Consider the following 20,699-nt stretch of genomic DNA (forward strand, 5'->3'; position numbering starts at 1 on the left):
AAATACTAAAACCTGTTCAGAGGGGGAGGACAGGGTGAGAAACCAAAACAACTTTAGTCATTTTCAAATTGAAATGTGCAGTGTATTTAATCTTCCTTTTATCTCTTTGGTATTTTCTTCCCAAGATATATGCACGTGGGAAGGAACGCTGCATTCGTTGGCATTCTTTTCTATCTGATTTTCAGGGTCCTGTACAGTGTTCCTCACTGTTTAATGGATGGGCATAATACTTCATATCAACAATAAATCACTCACCTACAAAAGAGTCTGAGTAGCTCCTCCGCCTCCAGTTAATCTACTGGATTTGCCCTTTATCAGGAATTGCATACAGTTAAAAGAAAGAAGGGAAAAAGGATTTTGGGAGAAAGTATCAGGTGTTTTTCAACCCAGTTTTTGGAGCCCAGTGATGAGCAGATAACTCCCTTCTCTTGGCAGCAAGGGAGTGGGGCATATTTGGAGTTTGTCAAGTAGGCTGTCAGGCCTGCAGTGGGAACTGAGACCTTTATCTCACTTAGCCCTGTGCCATTTGGGGACTTGGCAGTGAAAACTCACCAGGCACTCATTTTTCTCTCTTTTTGCAGAGGCAGGGCAGGTGTGATACCTATGCCACAGAATTCGACCTTGAAGCTGAAGAGTATGTCCCCTTGCCAAAAGGGGATGTGCACAAAAAGAAAGAAATCATCCAAGATGTGACCTTGCATGACTTGGATGTGGCTAATGCACGGCCCCAGGTACTGCCTCAATGCCTGGGTGACCTGGCACACTAGCCCTTTTGTATGTGCGTGGAGGTCTGAGAATGAATTGTCAGAGTCTTGCTGCCTTTCTTGAGGCAGACGGTCCTTTTCTATCTGTAATGTTCAGCAATTAACATCGACATGAGCTACGAGGGACTCCTTTGTTCCCATTCAAATGCTCTAGTCACAGATGATTTCATGTGTATTGTTTCTTATCCCAGCCAAGCCTCTGGCCCTGAGCTAGCCAGCTTCCTCCATGGCTTTACTCCAGCAGTGGGCTCACGCCTGGGATTCTCTGGGTGTTAATGGCAGGAGGGCAGGAGTGTTCTGTGAGCCCGTTACAGGATTTCAGAAAGCCTGACAAAGCTCTTTCTTTCCCCCTGCTTAGCAAAAGCCACAGTGTTTTAGCTTTGAGCTGGTACTGTTGTCTGCTTCTCATGCAGATGGATACTTATGCCTTGACTAGTAAAATGTAGGAAAGGATGTTATCACTTTACAGCATTTGTAGGAAATATGTGATTAAAAGAAACAAGACACCACTGTTTCTTGTGATGGTCTTGCAGTTTGGTTCTTCATCCTAAAAAAGACCTCTTCACTATTAGGGAATAGTTTGTTTTCTGACTTGAAATTTGATCCGTGGGTGTTTTGTTCCTTGGAGCTTTGGTCAAGAGATTACTGAAGACTTATTTTGGACCAACAGGTCCCCTCGGTTGGTGAAGTGGCCATCCGCAAACTGAACTCCTGGGAGCCCTTGACCTGAGAAGAGTGTTGGGCTGGGAGTCAGAAGTCAGGAACTGTGTTGCTCCATCACTGACCAGCTTGTTTGTCAGTGTTAATTTGTCAGGTTAATTTGTCACTTTGGGTCTCTGGGTTTTCTGTGGTTTAGGGTTCTGATTTTGAGTTTTCTCCTACCTGGCAAGGCAGTTTTGAGGACCAGACAGGAAACATTTGCTGCCTTTAGCTATTCAGCATTTAGTGAGCACCTCTGTGTCTCAGGGCCTGGTAACTAACAGGTGATCACTAAATGCTGAACAAATGACCAAACACCAGCCTCTTCCTCTTGCTGACTGCACTCTTAGGAGCCCATAGGAGGATGCAGGTGAGTGGTGAACCTGTTATGGAGTCAGCCATTCCACAGGGAGGGGCCCATAGACTGAGTAGCTCCAGGTTAAGTAAGGACTAGGCTGATGCAAGCCTGTGGTCAAATCTAGTGAGAGGAGGCACAGCAGTATAATCATGGTATATTTATACTTACTCTTTATACTTACTCTTGTAGTCCATGTGTCCCCAAAGGCACAGAAACATTGGGAGGAAGTCATGAGTCTGGTTAGGGTCAGATGCCCCCTAGAGGGCATTTGACTTGAACTTTAATGACTGGGAACTTCCTAGGAAGGAGAATGGCATTCCTGGCAGATGGAATAGACTCAAAAGCATCGAGTCATAAAAGAGCTTGCGGGTGTCCAGGGCAGGGCTGGTAGTCTCATGTGGCTAATCAAGGAACAAGGGATTGGAAAAAGATAGGGCTGGAGAAGGAGGCTGGGCAGGCCCCACGGAGCTTATACTTACCATGAAAGGATTTTGTTTGATTCTTACAGGTCAAGGGAACCTCTAAAAATTCCTCTGTGTTTAGAAGCTCCTCAGGCTTTGAGGAGGGGTCTCCTTACCTCAGGATCCCATGTTGAGTTGATGAGTGGGATGCAGGGGGATGAGGCTTCTGTAGTCACCTTACAAAGCAGCACTGACTCTAAGTCTTCTCTTATGCAGGGGGGACAAGATATCCTGTCCATGATGGGCCAGCTAATGAAGCCAAAGAAGACAGAAATCACAGGTAGGAGAACCAGCGTGGCCTGCGAGCAAGGGGCAGGGTGGAGGGCCCTACATTCTGAGATGCCCTTGCGGCTCTGTGAGCACATCCGCCCTGAGAAAATGCCTCAGAACAGTTCCTTCTTCCTCATAGTTCAGAGCTTGACTCTAGCCTTAGTCTCTGGCATTATTTAGGCAGCCATACAGCAAGCACACTGTGTGGTCTCTGCCCCACTGCAGTCACAGTTTCTGGTCCCTATGAGGCCCCAGAAATGTGGATTTATTTCGCCCAGCTCTGCCCGAGCACAGACTCTGGAGCCTTGGTGCTGTCAGCCCCTCCCTAGTAGAGCACAGGGCAGCTTCACAGACCAGCTCCACGCACTGCCCTGCCCAGTTCGTGGGCTCTTCCTAGACCTCCACAGGGGACGCTGCTGCTGCTCTCCTGTGAACCTTTATTTTACCCTGCGGCTCTTCCCAGCTTTCCTGTTGCTGTTTTTTTCTAATTCTACCTACAATTTCGTCACTTTAAGATGTTAGTTAAACATTAAAGCAAATATTATCTTTAAAGTTTTAGCCAGGGCAGCAATCTGAGACCTTTCTGTTTGAGTTGTCAGGAGCAGTTTCTTTCTTTTCACATGATTTTCAGTGTGCATCCTCTTCGGACAATCCCGGCCTCGTGCCTTTGGTGGAAGACGCTGCCTCAGATCTTCCAGTTTTCTGTTTGTGAGCTGCTCCCTCCTGACAATAACACAGGAGCTGGTTTGGAAAATGAGCACTGAGACCTTAGCTGGGTTATGTAACTTTTGAGAGACTCATCCCTCTAGGAGCTCTGAGATTGGGCCTTTCTTCAGAGCCTTTCATTCCTCGAAGGTTTCTGCTCGGGATTCTAAAAGCACCCACTTCCTTATTCCAGGCACTTGATTGAAAGTTAATTAACCTAAGCATTGTTGTATGGGACCAAAAGAAAGGGTCATTTACTGAGTATAGAATAGGAAAATTTGCATGTGAAAACTCATTTCACTCAGGGCTCCTAAACTCCAGTGTCTCCCAGATCAGACAGAGCTACACTGGGTGTGTGGGAGGTGATAAGGCATGGTAGGGAGTGTGACAGCAGTGAGCATGTGCTGTGAAGGGATTCCCATGCAGAACACCCGTGCTACCTTTTTACATTTAACCAAACACATCTTTTGGGGGAGGCTACCAATTTTGTGACCTTTAGGTGTGATTATCACTGTGTTCAGATGATGACACTGAAGCCTGGAGTGGGGGGACACGCCCTGTCAGGGATCACATAGCTAGTAGGAAAACTAGGCTCCCAGCATGGGTTTGGATTGAATTCAGGTGGAGGAGAAAAGGCGATAGTCTCTCCCAGCCCTGTGCTGACCTTGCCTGCCGATCCTTGCATCTCCTAGACAAACTTCGAGGGGAGATTAATAAGGTGGTGAACAAGTACATCGACCAGGGCATTGCTGAGCTGGTCCCGGGTGTGTTGTTTGTTGATGAGGTCCACATGCTGGACATTGAGTGCTTCACCTACCTGCACCGCGCTCTGGAGTCTTCTATCGCCCCCATCGTCATCTTTGCATCCAACCGAGGCAACTGTGTCATCAGGTAGGATGGCTGCCTGCCAGCCACAAGGCTTTTTTACCTTCCAGCTGGGCTCGTTTGTTCCTCAGGATCTCGCTAAACCCCACGAGGTGGAATGGGGATGAGGGGAGGTCACGTTGTTTTTGAAGGAAAACCTGCCAAGTGGCTTGCCTCTGGTCTCATTTCCCTAGTCACCAAAGGCAGCAGCTGCCCTTTCACTCATGATGAGGGTCTCCCATGTGATCTCTGGGGTGTGATACTACAATCTGGTCATTCAATTGGCGTGCACAAAGGTGAGATCAGACAGGGCTAGCCTTTGATGACATTATACACATGAACGTCTTCAGGCTTCACCTGCACTCTGAGAGGTAGGCATTATTGACATCATTTTTCAAATAAGGAAACTGGAATCATAACTTGTCCCTCATCAAAAAGACAGGATAAGAACCCAGCTCCTTCTGATAACAAAACCAGCATTTTCTTTCTAGCCCAGACCTCTGAACCACACTGGTTCTTTCCATCCCCCCGCTCCACTCCTTCCCATCCCTTTGGCTGCCTTTGGGCAGGGCAGATGTTGACCCCTGAAGACAAGTGTTCCTATGGTGCTCATCCTGCCAAGATTGGCCCAAAGCTGGGTCAGGGACCTTCCTGGGGTTGCTTTTTCTCCTAAGCACTCTCCAGGCTCGTGGTCCTAGAGAACATCCCATTTTCCCATCTCTCAAGCCCAGTGTCAGTATTCCCAGTACCTGGTAGTTTTATTACTCTTTTGGTTTTCTGTCATCCTGTTTAAACATTAGTGCCTGGTCCCTGCGGTGCTTGGGGCACAAAGGTGGGTAATGAGGGGCCTCTTTTCAAGCCTGCAATAGAGTAGTGTGCGGACAAAGTCCCTGAGGCTGCATGCTCAGGGCAGTGGAGGCGGTGGGAGTTGGAAAGACACCCTGTGGCCCATGAGTATCTCAGGACACAGCTGGAGCCAAACTGAGTTTGAAATCAAAACTGCTGATTTACCTAACTCAGCTCTGAATGATGGTGGGCCCTATCTAAGATTTTAGTTTGCTCTTAATAGAGAAGCTTTATTATTAAGACTGTCCAAGCTGGGCACAGTGGTACACTCCTGTAGTGTACTCTTAGGGAGGCTGAGGCAGGAAGATGGCTTGAGGCTGGAAGTTTAAGGCTGTAGTGTGCAATGATTGCACCTGTGAATAGCTGTTGCACTCCCACCTGGGCAACAGCGAGACCCCATCTCTAAAAATAATTAAAAAAAAAAAACATGCAAACTCTGGTGTTGCTGGCTCTGGGTAGGCCCCACAGAGGGGGTTCTGTAGTGCTGTGAGCACTGCAGTATAGCAACAGGCCTTCCCACTCATGTGGTTTCTTTCACTTGCAATTAGGAATCAAATGCATGATTCAAGTCCATGTGGCAGCATCTTGCAGCTACTCTGAATCCCCGTCCATGATGCTCTCTGGACAAGACCACTGTCATAAGTGCTTCCTAAGTCTTGGAGAGAAAGTGTATGCCAGATCCAGCATGGCTGGCTACCTGGGCAGCTTCTGGAGACAGATACATGTGGGCCTTCTGCCTGGTATGCCTGGCATGCCTGTGGCTGGCTGGACTTTCTTAGCCTTGGCCAGGCCAGGCTGAAGCCTGACAGTGCAGCTGGTGAAAGGGCTCAGCCTTGGACAGATGGTGCCCCCTGCTGGGGAGCTCTGCTAATAGGCTTCTCTCCCTCCACAGTAGGGAACCCAGCCCAGCAGATGCCTACAGAGCCTGGCATCTCTCACCCCCAGAAGTAAGGTCTCTCAGTCCCATCCCACTCAGGACTAAGGTGCACACAAAGGTGGCCTTGATCTCAGAACCTGCTCAGTGGAGACAAAGCTCTGGTCAGCCTGAAACCTGGGAGATTTGACCCCAGCCCCATCTGGGCTGATTTGATCAAGGGCTGCTAGAGGTTGTGGAGACTCCTTGCCAGACTGCAGTTACCCAAGTGGAAGAAAGGCGCTCGGAACATGGATCTTTAGGCAGGTCGGTTCAAGCAACCCAGATTCGGTTGTTTGCTCTGAAAGAGAATTTTGGCACTGTGTTCTAATAGGAAATTTGTTGTAGTGGTGATAATAATGTCAACATGGTGATGAAAAAAGTAATAGCCAACAATAATAGCCATCTGACGTGCTTCCCACAGACTCCACCCCTAGAGGGGAACTACAGGGCTTCCTTACCCGCCAGACTCACATCTGCTCTCTAGAGCTCTCAAGGAAAGGAAGGGGGAAGGGAGGTGACTAACTGAGGGCTTCCTCTGTGTCAGAAACTATCCAGAGCGCTCTACATGGGCCATCTCATGTCCTCCCAGGACACCCTGACAACCCTGTGAGCAGCTGAGGTTATCTCCAGACTCAAATGGGAGGTTACCTGCCCAGGCCATAGGCTAGAAAGTATTGCCACTAGAACCTGAGCCCAGAGGAACGTCTGGATCCAAACTCCATGCTCTCACTGCTCTCCCACACTGCTTCCCAGTGGCCCCTGGGCTGTGAGCGGGGATGGAGCTTTGATGGGGTACTGCCTGGAGATGGCAGTGGGAAACTGTTGAATGCTGACAACAGACTACTGTGAAAATGCAGCCTCTAGGAGTGTTCTTTTCCAGGCGGTGTACGCTCCCTCTCAGCTTCTTGCCGCTCACCCCTCCCTGTGTAAATGACCCTTGTGGATTGAGCCTCAGAAGTGAGCCCACTCTCTGATGGCTGTTGTGTTTTATGGAGCATGAATTCCAGCACTAGCCTGGTTCCCACATGGAAAAATTACAGGCATTGGAGTCATGTGGAAGCTCATGACCCAGGCGAGTTCCTTGACCTCTCTGAATCTTACCATCCTCATCAGGAAATGGGAATATCAGCACCTTTTTTGCAGAATTATGTGAAGAGTAGAAAAAGTGAGTGCAAAGTTGTCACCCAGGCCAGTCCTAGAGTATTGCCCTCTTGGAAGCTGATTTCATGCCCCTGCCTGGTCTGCCCTGTGGACATGGCTTGGCCTCAGGGATCTCTGAGAACCCAGAAAGGCATGAAGCCTCTTTATAGCCCCTCCTGACCTTGACAAGCAGCCCCCAAATCCTTTAGGTCACCTCTCCCTGTGGACAGCTGATGTGGGAGCCGTTCTAGAAGAAGCACCTGTCCCTGGGCCTCTTGACGCTCCAGACTCCTTCTGGGAAAGGTCCATCCATGGATGACAGGGAGGCAAAGCTCTGTTGCCCGCTTGCCTGGCTCTTGCCTAACTTGACACCGTAAGAAGTGCCTTCCCTTCCAAGCTCAGGATCCTGAACTGTTAGATGAGAGCCCAGCACTGATCCCAGCTTGCAAACTGGGAGATTTTCTTTTCATATTGAGGTATAGCCCCTGGGATTAGGAGTTCTTGTAGGAGTTTCTCACTGAAAGTCACTTTGTTGCACCAAAGCATCAAGACTTAAGAAACAGTATGGGGAGGCTGAGACGGCTGGATCACGAGGTCAGGAGATCGAGACCATCCTGGCTAACACGGTGAAACCCCGTCTCTACTAAAAAATACAAAAAACTAGCTGGGCGAGGTGGCAGGCGCCTGTAGTCCCAGCTACTCGGGAGGCTGAGGCAGGAGAATGGCGTAAACCCGGGAGGCGGAGCTTGCAGTGAGCTGAGATCCGGCCACTGCACTCCAGCTCGGGTGACAGAGCGAGACTCCGTCTCAAAAAAAAAAAAAAAAAAAAGAAACAGTATGGTCTCTGTTCAGTGTAACCCTGTGGCAGATAGTGTTTCAAAAACAAACAAACAAACAAAAAAACCAAAAAACAAAAACAACTTTATGGAGACATAATTCATACAAAATACAATTTTTTGTGTGGTTTCTAGTGTATTCACAGAGTTGTGCAGCCATCACCACAATCAATTTTAGAACATTTTCATCAACCCAAAAAGAAACTGTACCCATCAACAGTCACCGTCCCTTCTGCACCCTTACCCCCCATCTACCGGCAGCCGTTAATCAATTTTGTCTCTATAGATTTGATTTTTCTGGAAATTTTGTATAAATAGCACCATATAATCTGGTCTTTTGTGACTGGCTTCTTTCACTTGGCGTGATGTTTTCAAGGTTCATCTATGTTGTAGTATGCGTAGTACTTATTTCTTTTTCCAGCTGAATAGTATTCTATTATATGGAATATTTAATAGTGTATCTTATTTAACCATTCATTAGTTGATGGACATTGGGTTGTTGGGTTATTATGATAATGCTGCTCTGAACATTTGTGTACAACTTTTTTTTTTTTTCTTTCTTTCTTTTTTTTTTGTAAGTAGAGATGATGGGATCTCACTTTGTTGACCAGGCTGGTCTTGAACTCCTGGGCTCCAAGGATCCTCCTGGCTCAGCCTCCCAAACTGCTAGGATTACTGTGAGCTACCACACCCAGCCTATGTGCAACATTTTTAAGTGGACATGGTTTTTATTTCTTTCAGTTATGTACCTAGGAGTGGAATTGCTGGGTCCAGTGGTAACTGTTTAACCTTTCAAGGAACTGCCAGCTGTTTTCCAAAGCCATCTGCATCATTTGACATTCCCACCAGCAATGTATGAAGGTCCCAGTTTCTCCACATTCTTGCCAGCACTTGTCTGTCTTTTTGATTATAGATATTCTAGTGGGTAATGAAGTAATATCTCATTGTGGTTTTGATTTGCATTTCCTCAACGACTAAGGATGTTGAGCGTCTTTTCATGTGCTTGTTGGCTGCTTATATATTGTCTTCGGAGAAATGTTTATTCACATTCTTTGCCCATTTTTTATTCAGGTTCTTTGTCTTTCCGTTGTCGAATTATAAGAGTTCTTTATATATTCTGGATACTAGATCTTTATCATTTATATATGATTTATAAATATCCTATTCTGTGAGTTGTCTTTTCAGTTTCTTGATAGTGTCTTTTGACACACACAAGTTTTAAATTTCAATGAAGTCCAATTTATGTTTTTTCTTTTGTTGTTTGTGTTTCTGGTTTCATGTGTAAGAACCCATTGCCTAATCTAAAATCACAAAGGTTTATGCTTGTGTTTTCTCCTGAGAGTTTTATAGTTTCGACTTTTATGTGTAGGCTTATGATCCATTTGTAGTTAATTTTCATGTAGGGCATAAGGAAGGGGTTGGTCCAACTTCATTATTTTGCATGTGAATATCCAGTTGTCCCAGAACCATTTGTTGAAAAGACTGTTCTTTTTTTATTGAATTGTTTTGGCAGCCTCATCAGAAAATCAAATGGCTGTCTTTTTAGCACTCTTACTGTGTGCCCACTGAGCCCAAGGTTAAGTGGATATTAGGTGAGTTACCCATCACATTACCCAGAGAGGTGTTTTTACTGCGCTTTCTGTCAGCAGAAAAGCTTTGTGTTATCTGTGTCCCTGTAGTTATAGGATTACATAAAGAAGCATTTATGTAGTGATTCTCAACCAGGGGCAGATTTGTTCCACTGGGGACATGTAGCAATGTCTGGAGACATTTTTACTTAACACTACTCAGAAGTGCCTGGCATCTAGTGGGTAGAGGCCAAGGATTCTGCTGAACATCCTGCAATGCATAGGACAGCCCTTCAAAAAGAATTAATTTGGTCCAAAACATCCACAGTGTCACAGTTATTGTAAGAGTTATTGTAAGAGGAAAGTAGTCACAAATGAGTCAGCCATGTTGCACATGTGGTGGTGTATCTGTAGGATACATTTCTAGAAGTACATTTGTCTTGCTCCTATAGATAATGCTGTATTGGATTCCAAGGAGATTTAGTTCTGTGGCTTCATAGCTCCAAACTGTCTATCTGGAGGAAGCTCACTTATGGCTGAGTTTGGACAATTGCTGAACGGTAAAATGTTAAAATTAATAGTAGACTGAGGCCAAAGCCAGAAATGAACTTCTAAGATGCAAGAATAAATCTGCAGATTTACCAAAATGTAATTATTATCCAGCTTCTTATTAACAGTTTTATAACATTACCATTATGGCTGCCTTGTTAAACTGTGATCCTCCCCACTCCCCGCTCCCTAGCTCCTGCTGAGGTCAGCATATGGCCCAGCACTGCTGCTGGCACATGGGGGCTCCACTCAACCAGCCCACTCAGCAGCATCAGCAGTTGGAACCATCTCCCACTAATACAGTTTCTAGAAGAAACTTTCTACTTCAGATTCATAGCTTGGACAAATCTCAAAAATGTTTGGTCTTTAATTCCTGAAAAATGCTTAGCAGTCCTCAGCAGCCTTTTCTTTTGTTTTTCTCCTCATCAAACTCCTTTTTACCACTTGGCAGCCTTTTAATAGACTTTGAAAACTATAAGAAATGTTATTAATGCATTTCTATAAATTCTGTCCTTGTGAAGTTTGATTTGGGACTACTTTATTTTTCTCTAACCTTTTCTTCTTTAAACTTTTTATGTTTGTTGTGATTTATCGTGGGTGGTGTAGAATGTTGGATATTTTTGTCCTTGGGATATTTTAATGTGGCAAAATTGAGATCTTACAATTTCCTCAGAATTCCCAAAAGAATTCTCAAATAAGACTTAAAAAACACTTATGGCCTAAATAGAATTAAAAAATAAAAATTAAATGTAGTTTTAAAAGGTTATTTTGCTTAATGTGAAGGTTACAGGTACACCAAATACTGAGATTTGAATCATGATAGAATTTCATCTTTATAATTCTTCCTAATTTTAAAAAGACATTTGTTGCTGGAAAAAGATAAGTTTTTTCTAAAGTTAACTAATATTTGTATTTCCTATTAGTTTGTTTCCATATTTAGTTTGAAGATTTTAATTTTTTTGCATTGGACTTAACAATTCATTAATGTAGCATTTTATTCTCTTTTTGAATTGTTTTTATTGTGGTAAAATTTGTGTAACTAAAATTTGCCATTTTAACTATTTTTAAGTGTATAATTCATTGGCATTAATGACCTTCACAGTGTGGCATGACCATCACCGCTATTTCCAAAACCATCACCACTATTTCCAAAACTTTTTCATCATCTCAAAAACAGAAACTCTGTAACCATTAAGCACGAAGTCCCAATCCTACCTCCCCTCAGATCCTGGTAACGTCTCATTTATTTCTGTCTTTTTTTTTTTTTTTTTTCTTTTAATACAGGGTCTCACTCTGTCACCCAGGCTGGAGTGCAGTGGCACAGTCTTGGCTCACTGCAACCTCTGCCTCCTGGGCTCAAGTGATTCTCATGCCTTACCTTCTGAAGTAGCTGGGATTACAGGCACATGCCACCAGGCCTGGCTAATTTCTGTCTCTATGAATTTGCCTACTATAGATATTTCCTATAAAGAAACCATAAAATATTTGTTCTTTTGTCTCTGGCTTATTTCACTTTGCATGTCTTCAGGGTTCATCCTGTGCTAGCATATATTTTGTTTGCATTTTATTTTTGCAGTCATAAATACGTATTTTTATACCTCAATTAACTGGATAGAATTTAAACAATTAGGTTTTATTTTTGCTAAAGTTAAATTTTTAGCATCCTTACTTGTTTTTGAAACCAAATATTCAGATACTAACAAATCCAGTTGACATGACTAATTCTTTGTTATATTCATTACTTATAACCATAGACTGTACAATCCTGCACGAGTTTAAGAGTGCCAGAAGTGTAGCCTTTCTGTTGTTATGACCCCCAGAGGCCAAGGCAGAAGCCCACAGCACATGGGGCTTCCAAACACCAGCTGAAGGCTGGCCCCGTGTGCCACCAGTGACTGCCCAGTGCACCTCAGGGTCTGGTGGGTTGGCAAGGTTCCTCCCCTGGGCTGTTATTCCTGTGGCTTGGCTAAGGGTTCAAGAGAAAAATAGGCAAATGATGGGATTGGATCCTTCTCAACAAGAAGTAAAATAATATATATATATGGGAATACATTCAAATGCTTCATTAGTAATCAAAGAAATGCAAACTTAAACAAGGTGTTACCTTTCCCTCTTTGTCTAAACTGTCAAAATAGCAAAATGTTTCAGAATGAGAATACTTGGTAGTGGCTATGATCCTGTGAGATTAGATAACTCATGTAGCTGAATAAATTAGGATAGTTATTCATTCAAGTAGCTATTCAGGGTTCTGTCAGGCACTACAACAGTTGCTAAGGAAATGCTTATGACTGTATGCATCAAAATATCAATAAAAATAATAGCAACAATTGAGAAACTACCTAAATGCTTAACGATTTGGGTTAAGTAAAATATTTAATGGATTGTTAAGTAAATATTAAACATAAGTATTAAGACTGATGCAAGCCAGGTGCAGTAGCTCACACCTGTACTCCAAGCTACTCGGGAGGCTGAGGTGGGAGGAGCCCTTGAGCCCAGGAGTCTGGGGCTGCTGTAAGCCAGAATCATGCCACTGCACTCCAGCCTGGGCCATAGAACAAGACCCGGTCTCAAAAACAAAACAAAACAAAGCAAAGAAGACTGAAGCAACATGGACAAAAACAAAAAAATATGTGCATACTTAGTATAATTTGTAAAATTATGCTATAGAGTATTATATATAGTATATAGTTATATATGTACATATACGTACTATATGTAATATATAGTACATACTATGTATTATACTACATAATTTGTATATATATGAAAGTTTGGCAGATATCTAGATGATTATTTTTGAGTATGATTTTAGTTATTGTTTTTTCCTGTTTCCCAGTTTTCCTATGATACTGATGATTACCAAGATAATGAAGTTGGTTTTTTTTTTTTCTTTTTGGGACAGGGTCTTACTCTGTCACTCAGGGTGGAGTGCAGTGGTACACTCTCAGCTCACTGCAACCTCTGCCTCGCGGGTTCAGGTGATTCCCATGCCTCAGCCTCCCCAGTAGCTGGAATTATAGGTGTGTACCACCATGTCCAGCTAACTTTTGTATTTTTAGTAGAGACAGGGTTTTAACATGTTGGCCAGCTGTTCTTGAACTGCTGACCTCAGGTGATCTACCCGCCTCTGCCTCCCAAAGTGTTGGCATTACAGGTGTGAGCCACCGCGCCCAGCCTGAAGTTGTTTTTATGCCACTGGAGGTTAGTCTGTTTACTGTGGTCCTGGCTCTGATTCTTAGGCTGCCTAGCCAGCTGCTTGTGTTGTGAATGCTGGATCTGTATTTCCAGTGTCGTTTCTTGTCTAACAGAGGCTTAGGTGATGGGATTAATTTTGCCCCTTACAGAGGCACTGAGGACATCACATCCCCTCACGGCATCCCTCTTGACCTTCTGGACCGAGTAATGATAATCCGGACCATGCTGTATACTCCACAGGAAATGAAACAGGTGAGCCTCCCTTCTTCCCTCCTGCTGTCTTCTCTCATTTGCTCCCAGTGTTCACTGATGGCTGTGCAGAACGGTATCTGCGGCTTGGATCTGGCTGCCATTCACCACCATCTCACCACTTAGCTACTGGCCTCGAGCAATTCACATTACTCCAGAGTCTCAGTCTCCCCATCTGAAAGATGGATTGGGCTAACTAGACATTGCCCCAAGTGTCAAAAGAAGCTCAGTTCCCTGTCTTGGCTGTTCGCTTTTCTGCTGTTCCCCCTTTGATAAGCTTTAGGAAAAGGTTAGTGAAAAAATCAATTTGATGATAGCCATTAGGGAAGCTACCAGCTCTATAAAAAGGAGGCAATAAAATATGATTTAGTGATAGCCTTTTGGTGACCAGGCCAGCCTATGCCTGTGGCCTTTTTTACTCGGAGGACAAGGCCAGGCTCACTGTTCCACCTGAACCAACAGCAAGCCAGCTCCAGCAGGGTATAGAATGTAGCCACCCTGACCTGGAAGAGGCCAGTGCCTGTGTCCTAGCAGAGCCTGTCTGTTGTAAACAGCATGACGAATGACAAGTTTCTCGGCAGCTTTGGAGGCCGCCCCTGGGCAGGTCTGTGGCTTTGCAATAGAGTCCTTGAGGGCTTCTGCCAAGTCCACAGAGGTGATGGCGAGACAGCATCATACAGCTTAGAAGAGCACCTGAAGATAGAGTTTGTGAAACTGATCGTATAATAAGAGGCTTCATTGAAGGACCCCTGGAAGCATCTAGCTCCGTGGCTGGCACACGGTGCATGCCCATAAGTCTGCGTGAGCTGAATCTGGGTTAGGCTTGGAGTTGGGAGACGACAGGAATGTATGAGCGTGGGCTTTATCCAAAGGGCCACAGTCCCAGTGGTCTCTGTAGGAATTGCCTCTTGCTTGATGTGCAGCTCGAGCACAACTAAGTGCCAAGCATTGGAATCATTGGACTAGGAATTTCTAGTCACCTTAATGGTATTTTCAGGTATTCCGTATGATCACCATCTGTTTTATTTTTTACATTTGAGTCACGGAGCTGTAAGTCCAGGATGCAAAACCAGGCAGTGCCCTGCAGAGCCCAGGCCATCTGTTCAGTGGTACATACCCTGGATTGGTGTCTCAGAGGTGGTATGTGCTGCACTCTTTCCTCTGCCCTGCCCACCCTTGCCCCAAATGTTCTCTTCTGGTGGACTCTGGTGTGCAGCCATGGTTGGAGATGCTGAGCAGGCTGGGGCTGCAGTGACATCTCGATGCACTTTGCCTGGACCTTGTCTTTTCACCAGAGCATGGCACTCTGTTAAGCATCGTGTTGAACAGGACATGCCTGGCCAGTTTGATTCCATTTGATCCGCAGTAACCCATGAGGCAGGGAGAACTACTGTCATTACCCAGTAGTTTTAAAAGATGAGGACATTACCTAGGCACGGTGACTCACACCTGTAATCCCAGTACTTTGGGAGGCTGAGGCTGGAGGGTCACTTGAGCTCAGGAGTTTGAGACCAGCCTGGGCCACATAGCGACACCCCTACTCAACAAAACATAAAAAGTTAGCCAGGTGTGGTGATGTGTGCCTGTAGTCCCAGCTACTTGGGAGGCTGAGGTGAGAGGATCGCTTTAGCCCAGGAGGTCGAGGCTGCAGTGAGCTGTGATGGTGCCACTGCACTCCAACAGAGTGAGACCCTGTCTCAAAAAAAGACAGATGAGGACACTGAGACCTAGGGTAACTAATTTGCCCAAGTTCATAACATTAGTCAGTGACTAGCAGGTAACAGGACTGGCTGTAATTCAGGCTTTCTGATCCAGAAACCTGTGTTCTTAATCACTGTGCCACTCAACTTCCCTGCTGCTAGAAATCTCTCATGTCATTGTCATCAGGATTCGTGAGGTGGCTTTCCTCTGGCAGTTTGTGAGCAGGATCTTTCCTTTGGAGCAGTCAGGGCCTCTCCTTGGGGTGGGCCTTTCCCAGCACTTCAGCTACTCTCCCATGGCTGGAGGTCCAGCGTGGACCTGCCGGCATCTCTTATTGACCACATGCAGGAGTGCTGTAGGGATGCATCAGGAGAGTCACGGATCTCCCTTCGTAACCAGCACTGGCAAATTACTGAAGCAGTTATGGTTCATAGTAGCAATTGTATATGTTATTTAGGAGATGGTGTCAATGACCATCTCATCTTGGCCTCATTGCCAAGTAAGGGTGTCTTGCTCTTGGGTGACTGCCAGGTTGAAGCCAAGGCATTCACTGAACAGAAGCAGAAGCAGAAACAGAGTCCTAGGCAATTCTTGGCCCATTCTTACTGCAGGACATAGCACCTTACTTTTGGGTCTAAAACCCCGTGTGTCCCGCCAAAAAAGGCAGCCCAGCACAGATGTGGTCAGGACCAGAGACACCAGGAGTATTTTGAGGCCATCATTTGCCTACTGAATGACTTGAGCAATTTGGTGCATCTCACTGAGCCTCTACCTTCTCTGTTAAGTGGAAGATCTGCTCCCTGCTTTGCAAGATTGTCATTAGAATTCGTGAGGTATTGGCAATAACGGGCCCTCCCATCCTTCCCATTGCTGTTGTTATTACTGTATTCATAGCTTTGTGTGCTTCATAGGTACCCTCTAGGGTCCTCTACGTACAACGTACAACAGCTTCGCAATAGCCAATGTTGGAGGCTCCAAGAATGAGGGCCCTGTGGCCATGTGGAGAGTAAGCAGCAGAGTCAGGACTACCACTCAGAGCTAATTCACCCTTGCTGCTGCCATTCGAACCCAGAGCTCCTGGCCCAAGCAGGCTGGAATGTTCTGCACTGTGCTTCTAGAACAGTGACTTGCCAGGCCAGCTCTGGGCTAGGGCTATCTTGGCTTAGTCAGGAGGGCCTCTCCTCAGGCTTTCTGTCAGGACTTGTGGCTTTGTTCCCACTGGCCCAGGCAATAACCTCAGCATTTTTACTGGAGCCTGGGCTAGGTTTTTAAACAAACTCGATGTAACTTGTGTACTCTGCAATCCAAGACGACACCCTCATAAACTATCCCTGCAGGTTATTAAATGATTAAAGATCTCATTTATGAATTGTCCGTTTTCGAGCAGCTTGAGACGGACGCTCTCACGATTGCTTTGACCTGCTCTAGTGAGAGAGAGAGCAGAGTGTCCCTGACATTCTGGAAGCTGAGCCGCAGATTCAGTGCAGCTCACTGAAGGGGAGACGCTTAGGCTGAAGCTGTCTCCTGTGACCAGGCTCCAGGATTCAATATTTGCATCTCCCTGGAGTTTCAGAAGGTCCTCTGGGGACATTTTTCTTGGCAGGACCTGGCAGTTTCCTCAGTCCCAGCTGTGAGTAAGAAGCCTTTTTTACCTTGAAGCTGTGTTCAGAGGGGAGTTTTGTTGATGGAGCAGGGAGTCACCCCCATTTCCTTTTCTTGATTGTCCTTGTACCATCCAGTAACTTCAGAGGGCCCCTCTCTGCCCAGCTGCATTTAGCTTTGAATCTCAAACAGTGGAACTCCTCCTGCACAAGCTAAGATTGTTTCAGTGGAGCTCACACCCTGGCAGTTCACCCATGAGCCCAGCAGATAAGTTTCATGTGGCCTATGCAGTGTTTGTGAAATATTTGAACAAGTTGCTGACATCTAGAAATCAGGACCTTTTTTTTTTTTTTGGAGACGGAGTTTCTCTCTTGTTGCCCGGACTGGAGTGCCATGGCACAATCTCAGCTCACTGCAACCTCCACCTCCCGGGTTCAAGCGATTCTCCTGTCTCAGCGTCCCAAGTAGCTGGGATTACAGGCATGTGCCACCACACCCAACTAATTTTTGTCTTTTTAGTAGAGATGGGGTTTTGCCATATTGGTCAGGCTGGTCTTAAACTCCTGACCTCAGATGATCCACCTGCCTCGGCCTCCCAAAGTGCTGGGATTACAGGCGTGAGCCACTGCGTCCGGCCAAAATCAGCACATTTTGTACAAAGATCTGAGTTCTGAGCCCATCTTGACAAAAGGGAAGACTTCAGACAGCACCTTGTAGCAGTGGTGGCTGTGGGTGGAGGGGCTGCCTCCCCAGAGTGTTTGCTGGCCAAGCACTTCACCCTCACCCGGCTCATTGCAGCCGCTCTGGCCTGCTGGTGCTTTCCAAGGCCTTTCCCATCTATGGGCAGCCGACGTGCTGTCCCCCCAGCCCAGCCAGGATCATCAGAAACTGGGCTCCCCACCCCTGCAGCTCCTGCCCGCAGGGTCCCAGCCTGGAGAGCTGACAAGCGAGGCTTGATGTGGCCACCTCAGTAAAGCTCTGGCTCTCCTCCCTCCTGGAAGGCTGAAGCTGGGACTCAGTCTTTCCCAGCTCCTGTGCCTCTACACTGGGTGTGCTTTTATGGCTTTAATTTCAACAAGGGCTTCTTGATATCTTGTTTACGAAGCTGCCAAAGTGAAAAATTCCTGTATTATATGCGGCTCGAAGTCCTGCAGTTATCTCAGCTCCACAACACACAACATCATTATCCCGGCTGCCCCTTATCACTCAGTGCTGGTACGCCTGCAGGATCCTGGTCCACCGTGTTACAGCATCCCCGCCAACAGCCTGCCTCCCCTCCAACTCTACCAAGATCTTCAAACTGCAACAAGCGTCAGCCTCTTCTTGATAGATTAGATATCTCCCGGTGATGTTATGAGGCCTGGTAAATCTTTAAAAGTAACTTTTTTGATTTATTTAACCATCATATTTATCAAGCAAATAAAAAATGTCTCTTCTTGCCTGAGTGCTTGTAGGTGGTAGTGCCCATGCTGGAGAGGTAGGTTAGAGCCCTTGTGGGAGCCCAGGGTAGGTTAGAAGAGGCCCCAGTTCTCTGCCTGGTGACAGGGGAGGGAAGGACATGGAGGCAAGAGTGAGCCACTTGGAAGCTGCACACCTCCTGGGGCACCAGCCACACTTGAGTCAGTTGAACACAGCATACTGGCTGTGATGCTATTCATGCATACTGTGGGGCTGCACATGCCCCCTGGAGGGTGCCGGGCCGGCAGTGCTGGGCAGGCGTTTGCTTCCTGCCCACCAGCCCAGGTCTTGATTTCTCTTATGCTGCACCGTGAGAAATACTGAGCAACATTGTCTTTAAAGCACTTTAGAAATGGGACACTTGAGGTCAGTCACTGTTGATCATGTTTTTTCTCCTTTAAAAGATCATTAAAATCCGTGCCCAGACGGAGGGAATCAACATCAGTGAGGAGGCACTGAACCACCTGGGGGAGATTGGCACCAAGACGACACTGAGGTGAGCCAGTACCCTGGGCCTGCCGGGGCCTCCCCAGCACAGCCAGGGCTCTCACTGGGGTCATTCTGGACAATAAAGGCAGATCCCTTCTTAGGGCACAGGACTGTGTCCATCTGCTCTTCCTGGCGTGATGGGTGCCAGGGCACTTGAGTTTCAAATGCAGAGGATTTATCTGACGGTGTTTAACAAGCTAGAGTAAGGGTGAAGTCCCTGTGGCCTGCAGCAGATGCTCCCCTCTGGTGGAGAGTGCTTTGACCCTGGGCCTTCTTGTGGCAGAGAAGATGCTAGAATTAGAGAGTAGGGACCATGTGGCAGCTAATTAGCCAGGGCCCTGGCTCCTGTTCTCCCAGTGATGTTATGAGGCCTGGTAAATCTTTAACTTTTTTGATTTATTTAACCATCAAGCAAATAAAAAATGTCTGGGTGGTGGGTATGGAGAGCCAGGGAGGAGCGCAGACATAGACAGTTCTCCAGCAACTCAAAGGCAGGACCTGCAGAGCATGTCCCTTCACAGTGGCCTGACTCATTGTAAAATCATTGCTTCACAGTCCTCAGCCCTTCCCTACATCCCTTTAGTCAGTTCTTGTTCCTGAGGTTGAAGGCAGAAATGCAAGCTATGAGGTTTGGATGAAGGGGTACTTTTTAAAACGGCAGAGTCTTCATTGCTTTGGATGGGCATGTACTTCCAGCTGGCTGTGTTTTTGTTTCCCTGCCATGTTAAATATCCCTATCTGTTGGACACCTGTATACATTTAAGTTTGCAGTCCTTTTCCAGTAGCAGTGATGTTACTTCCTATTGGAGGATTTGTAGACTGTACTAAAGATTTGGGGAATAGCACTTATGTCTTCTTGGTGGCTCCTGGCCCCTCTCTGATGGGGTAATGACTACAGCTCTCTGAGAAGTGACAACTTTGTCTCCCCTTTTCTGTGCTCATATCAGCTGGCACAAGCCTAGCACTGGGCTCTGCTCCTGGTGTCAGTGCTGCCTGCTGATTTGGGGGAAGGGGCTTCGGTGGCCCCAGTTTCACTCCAGCCCTGGCCTCTGTCCACTCTAGGTACTCAGTGCAGCTGCTGACCCCGGCCAACTTGCTTGCTAAAATCAACGGGAAGGACAGCATCGAGAAAGAGCACGTCGAAGAGATCAGTGAGCTTTTCTATGATGCCAAGTCCTCTGCCAAAATCCTGGCTGATCAGCAGGATAAGTACATGAAGTGAGATGGCTGAGGTTTTCAGCAGCAAGAGACTCCCCAGGTGTGTCTGGCCTGGGTCTGGCCTGTGGGCGCTCGCCCCTGGGCTTGGGGCTGCCGTCCCCACTCAGGGCGTGGTCTACAGCACTGTCAGTTCAGTGTGGAAAGCATTTCTTTTTAAATTATCATAACTGTTCCTGTGGTTGCTTTGAAAGAACCCTTCCTTAGCTGGTGTGTTTTCTATAAATCTTCATAGGTTATTTTGATCTCTCTCTCTCTATTCTAAGTTTTTTAAAAATAAACTTTGCAGAACAGTTTTAGTTGTAGAGTCATTGTGAACATACCATAGGGAGTTCCCATGTATCTTGTACCCAGTTTCCCTTCTTGTTAACATGTTACATCAGATAGCACATTTGTCACGGTGAATGACCAATACCGATGCATTATTATACTGCATTCACATTTTCTCAGTTTTACCTAATGTCCTTTTTCTGTCTCAGGATCCCATCCGGGATAACCCATTACAACTAGTTGTCATGTCTCCTTAGATGCCTCTTGGCTGTGACATTTTCTTACATTTTCCTTGTTCTTGATGACCCTGACAGTTTTGAGGAGGACTGATCAGGTATTCTGTAGAACATCCCTCAGTTGGGGTTTGTCTGATGCTTTTCTCATGAGTAGACTGGGATTGTGGGTTATGGAGAGGAAAATACAGAGGTGAAATGCAGTTCTCATCACATCATACCATGTGTGGTTCTCGTCACATGCTAACAACATGACTCATCGTTGATGGTGACCTTGACCCTTGATGGCTGAGGTCATGTTTGTGGGGTCT

At 46.2% G+C, this 20,699-nt stretch overlaps 1 protein-coding gene across 3 annotated transcripts in view; it reads left to right on the forward strand.

The window, feature by feature from the left end:
* The window catches only part of LOC105477798 (RuvB like AAA ATPase 1), an 80,173-nt gene extending 59,839 nt beyond the window's left edge, over positions 1 to 20,334 (forward strand). For all 3 annotated transcript variants that reach the window (XM_011734587.3, XM_011734585.3, XM_011734586.3), the window contains exons 6-11: positions 582 to 731; positions 2,499 to 2,562; positions 3,950 to 4,148; positions 13,321 to 13,423; positions 18,586 to 18,677; positions 19,733 to 20,334. In XM_011734587.3, coding sequence (XP_011732889.1) covers positions 582 to 731; positions 2,499 to 2,562; positions 3,950 to 4,148; positions 13,321 to 13,423; positions 18,586 to 18,677; positions 19,733 to 19,892 — 768 coding nt within the window. In that variant the 3' untranslated portion in view covers positions 19,893 to 20,334. The remainder of the gene's footprint in view (positions 1 to 581; positions 732 to 2,498; positions 2,563 to 3,949; positions 4,149 to 13,320; positions 13,424 to 18,585; positions 18,678 to 19,732) is intronic.
* The last annotated feature ends 365 nt before the right edge of the window (positions 20,335 to 20,699 follow it).

The sequence above is a fragment of the Macaca nemestrina genome, chromosome 2 (genome assembly GCF_043159975.1).
Source record: "Macaca nemestrina isolate mMacNem1 chromosome 2, mMacNem.hap1, whole genome shotgun sequence".
NCBI classification, from domain to species: Eukaryota; Metazoa; Chordata; class Mammalia; order Primates; family Cercopithecidae; genus Macaca; species Macaca nemestrina.